The 5,786-nt window shown below is 46.1% G+C and overlaps 1 protein-coding gene across 2 annotated transcripts in view; it reads left to right on the top strand.

Annotated features, from left to right (window-relative positions):
• nbas (NBAS subunit of NRZ tethering complex) overlaps positions 1–5,786 on the top strand; it is a 127,942-nt gene that overhangs the window by 15,283 nt on the left and 106,873 nt on the right. For both annotated transcript variants that reach the window (XM_031870363.1, XM_031870362.1), the window contains exons 12-15: positions 72–200; positions 649–712; positions 1,211–1,404; positions 2,976–3,242. In XM_031870363.1, coding sequence (XP_031726223.1) covers positions 72–200; positions 649–712; positions 1,211–1,404; positions 2,976–3,242 — 654 coding nt within the window. The remainder of the gene's footprint in view (positions 1–71; positions 201–648; positions 713–1,210; positions 1,405–2,975; positions 3,243–5,786) is intronic.

Genomic DNA, 5,786 nt, shown 5'->3' with positions numbered 1-5,786 from the left:
GTGTGTGTGTGTGTGTGTGTGTGTGTGTGTGTGTGTGTGTGTGTGTGCGCGCGCGCATTTATGATGTACAGGACGGTGTATTCCGCATGAGCCTGAGCCCCGACGGCACCCTGCTGGCTGTCATCCACTTCTCTGGTCGCCTGTCTCTCTGGGACGTCCCATCACTGAAACAGAGGGCGACATGGAGCCAGGACCAACAGGTACACCTCTAAGCTGCTTGTGGTTTATGTGTGCATGCATGATTATGCATATGCTGAATAAACCTGTGTGCATATCAGTTGTGTGTGCTGGTATTGTTTTGTGCATTAAATGCTTGACTGAATGTATTAATGTAATCTCTTTCTGGCCCGTGTGTGTGTGTGTGAGTGTGAGAGTGTGTGCGTGCCCATTAGACATAAAGTGAGGTGTCTTAGAGAGAACTTATATTTGCAGAACGTTTTGCCGATTTATGCGGAGGATGTGTATGTTGTTCTTTGTCGCCTGGTTTGAGCCGACAGAGCCACTGTGCGTGCGTGCGTGCGTGCATGCGTGCGTGCGTGCGTGTGTGTTCTGTAAGTGTAAACAGGGTTAGCAGATTAATTTCTCCCCCCTCTTCTTCTTTTTCTTCCCTTACTCTTTGGTCCTTTCATCCTTTGGTCCTCCCTGCAGCCAGGATTTGAGGAGATCAACCCAGAGTGGAAGACATCGCTGGAGAGAAGGAAGAAAATAAAAGGTAGTTTGGCCCCCGAAGGGCTAAAGAGAACCGGCTTTGTTGCTCACACAGCGGTGCACACTGAATACAATTCAATGATCTTTTGACAAATCTTATTCTCTGAATTATACAGTTATTTACACATACAACCGTATAGTGTCTGCCGAGGCCAGAAAATATCTCCCTCCCTCACAGTGTCCGTGCTTGGGATTGTGGGTTTTTGTGCTTGTATGCATGTCTGTGTGTTTGCTTTTTTTTTATGCAGCTTTACAGTCTTTTGTTTGACAGTTTGGGGCCAGTTGTGACAGCAGTGACAGCTCGTGTAAGCAATAATCTGTGTGCGTCTTCATCTAATGCATGACACGTGATGAATATGTCCACATGTGTAAATATGTCTTAGAGAAGGAAGACGATTCCAAAAAGTTAACGGGGGCAAAAGAGAAAGTTTCAACACAAATCCCGATCAACTTTGGTCTACCGTCATCTGTGAACTGTAATTCTCTCCGTTACCTGTCCCAGATAAGGAGCAGTACTACCCGCTGGAGGATGTGAGCTGGTGGAGTGACATCGTGTTGATTCTCGCCCGCTGCTCCGGCTCCGTCACCGTGTCGTCCGTCAGGACGCTGCGCAACCTGCTGGGGAAGTCTTGCGAATGGTTCGAGCCTTCGCCACGAGTCACTGCGGCACACGACGGGGGCTTCCTCAGCCTGGAGGTGAATGTCAAGGCGGCGGTGTGCATGTGCGGTCAAGTAAATAGATTAGTCATCGAAGAGCGTGTGAGACTCGTGGTCAGCATCTTTTTAGCGCTGGTCACCCTCATAGACGGACACGTCACAGATCTGGCCAGGTCACCCGTCCATCATTGGGAAGTCAGTTATTTTGTTTTAATTGTTAAAGATATAAAATGTGCTTATTGAGCCCCCTGTTTCTGGTGCAAAGTGAGTCTGTTGTACAGTAAAATCAATGTGTGCATTGATTTGAGATCCTTTTGTACTTCCAGCAGATGGGAATCCCCAAAGGACAGTCTTTTTTCATTCAGACAACTACAAATTTGATCCTTTATGACTATATCAGTTTGAGAATATCACTGTGTAACAACATGTGTGTGTGTGTAAAATGGTTAAAAGTGTGTGATGAAATATCTCTTTATTCCCCAACAAAGACCCTGATATCACATCACCCTCCACTTTTATTTCAGTCCTCCCCTTTTCCTTTTTTTCTCTCTGATTGCATAAAGAAAGAGAGAAAAAGGGAGATATTTCTTTACCAGCCAGCTGCCAACTTTTTGGAAAGGTTTCATCAGCCTACTTCAGCATGGAGAGAGAGAGAGGGGGTGGGGGGATGGGTGTCCTGTATCTGAAGCTGAGGGTTTGCGTGTGTTGAAAATACCTTGAGCATGGGGCTTGTGCTGCGTCTCCACAGATGTGGAATAATGTGACCTGGCGTGTTCAAGATGATAACAAGTGCATCATCTGGAGTAGTGTATTAGTGCGGCACTGTGCAGGCAGCCTCGGCTCCTCATTGATTAAAGGCGCTTAATGCTTTACAGGTGCTCAATGTTTTGTAAGCCCCGGCTGGGAGCCCCTCTGCTGGAGGCTAGCACTCCTCTCTAGTGAGCTGAAAACACAGAAGTGCATCTCGACGGAATATGACGACTTGGGGCGTTGGGATTGAAAAAAGGGCAAATAATATTCCCCCCACTGAGGCAATAAACTAGAGAACGGGATGAGACAAGTTGGAGGAAGTACTCTGGACAGCTTGGATTTAGTTTTATCGAGCAGCTTCACCTTGTGCTGTTTTGTGTTGTAGACAGCGTGCTGATCTGGCATGAGGCTGTTCAATTTATTGTGTTGACCAGCTTAAGCACAGCTAGATGTGAACTGTGCTGCATTGCATTCCGCGCTTAATTTTTCATTCCTCACTTCCTGCTGGCAAAGAAGTGTCCACGCTCAGCATCGGAAAGTCATTCTGGTGCGAAGGCTGTAAATCTCTGACAGTCTCGGTCTCAATCATCGGGAATGGGCGTTCTTCTGTTTCGCAGCTCTCACTTTATGATTTGGGCCAACAAGGCAGATGTATTTTTATGTATCGAGACAACTGGGGCTTTATGATTACATCCGAGGCATATGTTTGCAGTATAACTCAAAGTTATGTTTAAATCACTTGTGTATTTGTTGCAACTCTTGTTCATCAATCCTCTTGTGCGCCATCATTTTGTGAATTCTTCTGCTTCCATCCTTGTTAAAGTTTACTACCGGCCCATATTTTTTTGTATCATCCACAGTGTGAAGTGAAGATGGCCCAGAAGCGTGGGCGCCTGGAGAGCAACCTGAGCGGCGAGGACGAGGAGGGGGACGACGGCGGAGACTCTGACTCGGACGAAGAGTCCTCGGCCAAAGCCCGCTACTTTGGCTACATCAAGCAGGGCCTGTATTATGTGACGGAGATGGAGCGGTTCGCCCCGCCACGCAAGCGGGCCCGCACCGTAATCAAGAACTACCGCCTGGTCAGCCTGAGGTCAACAACACCAGAGGAACTGTACCAGAGGAAGGTAGGCTTGTCAGTGAGAGACCTGCTGATGCTTGATTAGCTCTCTTTCAGCACTACACTTGAGCATCTCGTTGATTGTAAGGCCTTTGAATTTTGGCTCCAGGATGTGCTCCACAGGTAAAAGTGCTCCTCTCGACATTGCTTTTTTTGATTACAACTTAATTGGTTAGAGGGATGCGGATAACTTCGTCGGTGTATTTTAGAAGACTTTCTTCCATGCCTCAATCCATGTTGTCACATTTTTTCGTTTGAAAGAGCGAATTTTTGAAAGTGCTGTCTCGGATAAAGGGAGAATAATGAGCTCCCTGCGGTTTGACATTGCCGATGTTGTTGCACAGCTTTCTGCAAAAATTGTCTCACCTTTTTGAGGACAAGCATGATTCGGGAGAACTCTATTGAATGTTTAGCAGGGCAACGTTTTTGAAGAAGTGTAAGGATGTCTTTAGTTTTTGGACTTGAGGCACAGCCTGAGGGATGACGGTCGGTCGGTCGGTCGGTCGGTGGGTCGGTCGGTCGGTGGGTCCGCCACTTTGGTCCAGACTGAAATATCTCAACAGCTATCTGATGAACTGCCATGAGATTTTGAAAAAACATTCATGCACCCAAGAGGATGACTCGCACTGCCCTTGGTGATCCCCAAACTTTTCCTCTTGTGCCACATGGAGGTTGTTTAAACTGCTTAAACAACGATTGGATGGACTTTCACGGAATTTGGTACCTGCATTCATGTTCCCCACAGGATGAATTTTGTCACTTTGTAGGTTTGGTTTGGTTTGGTTCATCTAGCGCCATCATCAGGTCAACTTTTTTTTGGAATGACAAATGACTCTGTGGAACTAATGACATTCCCATTATCCTCAGTAGCTCTGGTTTGTGTGTGGCGCTAATTAGCAAATGTTAGCATGGTAACATTTGCTGTGCCCAATTAGAGCCACACAGAGCCGCTAGCATTAGTCTTTGAGATTTTAATGAATAGCCAGTTGGTTGGTTGAGGTGCTCAGTGACTCTGTGGAGAAGTCACATCACAGTATTCATATTTCATAACATTTACATAATCGTCGTGACCTTTCTGGAAAGGTTCTGGTCGCAGTGGGTCCAATAGGAGTGTTCAGAATGAGGTAGCTTATCTCGTTCGGAGAGTCACAATGAAGAGTCACATTTCTGTTACTGTTTACTTATTCATTGGGGCACACACAACAAAATTGCATGTGCTTAGGCGAGAACAGCTTTAGTCAGTGCTCCCGCCTTCATGTTTGGATCTGAATTTTCTTTCAGCTCAGCAATCTAAACAGCAAGTCCAGAGCTGACGTGCAGTTCTCTGCCTCACACAGTGTTATGAATTCATTTTGGCAAAGAAATTGATATTGCCTATTTAATATTTCAAAGATACTCCATTCCTAATTAAACCAGCCCCTTTTGTGAGGCCTTTATCATAAGCAAAGTAATACACGAGCCACATGCGCCTCGCTGTAATGCCATTAATCATTTTCTAAGATCGGCCGTCAATTGTCTTCAATGGCGGGTATCGCACTCGCCATTGTTTCTTTTTGCTGCTTAATTTAGCAGCAACCGAAGGACGTCGCATGAATCTGTGTGGTCACTGGCTGAATTATAACAGGCTGATCTGCGAAATTGGTTTCTGACTAAATAAACCCTGTGCCAGCTCAGTGAAGTGCTATTGTTTTGTTGGATCAGCTCCAGAGTGCCGCTGATGAGAAATGAAAACCAGGCGAGATGATCAGTCTGCTTTAAGGCTATTTCTCAGTCCCAGGGGTTCCTCTGAAATGCTAATTGCCGCATTAGAAATATGGCTTGTTGTTGCTACTCGCTACAAATTGCTGCAAAGACAACAACATGCTCTGTCATAAAGCACGGTATCGGCTCCCAACGGTCCCAAGTTTTAGCACGGTCCATCAGTTATTTTTATGACCCGTCATTGACTTCCTTCTTCATCATTGTCATCATCATTAGATGCCATTAGTCATCGCCGTCAATCCTACCAGTGGAGGGTTACAAAGTAATATATCATTATTATCTCTTTGTAACACTTTGTACGTGGCGCAGCACTTCTCCAGCTGCTGCTCTCCTGGTGGAAAGGTTTTTTTATTTTTAATTATTCACATGTACCACATGTAGGCGTGTGAGTGTCGGGGAGAGGAGTGTATGTATGTCTGTGCATGTGTGTGTGCATGCATATTTGATTTATTGTGTGTGTGTGTGTGTTTGACATTCCCACACTTCACGCTCACTCACAGAAATCTGAATGACCCGATCTCTCCTCAGAGATCCACTTCAGTCGAGGTTTGTGGTCCCGCCGCCTGTGAATAGACCAGATCAAGTGATTTTGTCTTCGTGTGTTCAGGAGTGTGATGATGCGTTTGGGGGCGTAACCCTGCCTGCGCGAGTAGCACACTGACAGGGCTACTAACCGTTTTATTAGCCGAATCCAGAGAGAGAAGGAAGCTGTTTTTGATGTCCTCCTACGAGAGGTTTAACTGTGTGGGGTTCTCACTGCCCTCAAGGAACCACAGTCTGGCTAATGTGA

The sequence above is a fragment of the Anarrhichthys ocellatus genome, unplaced genomic scaffold, assembly GCF_004355925.1.
Source record: "Anarrhichthys ocellatus isolate YVR2014 unplaced genomic scaffold, GSC_Weel_1.0 scaffold52, whole genome shotgun sequence".
In the NCBI taxonomy this organism is placed as follows: Eukaryota; Metazoa; Chordata; class Actinopteri; order Perciformes; family Anarhichadidae; genus Anarrhichthys; species Anarrhichthys ocellatus.
The sequence above is the reverse complement of the archived record's forward strand: the minus strand, read 5'-3'. Positions and strand labels throughout refer to the sequence as shown.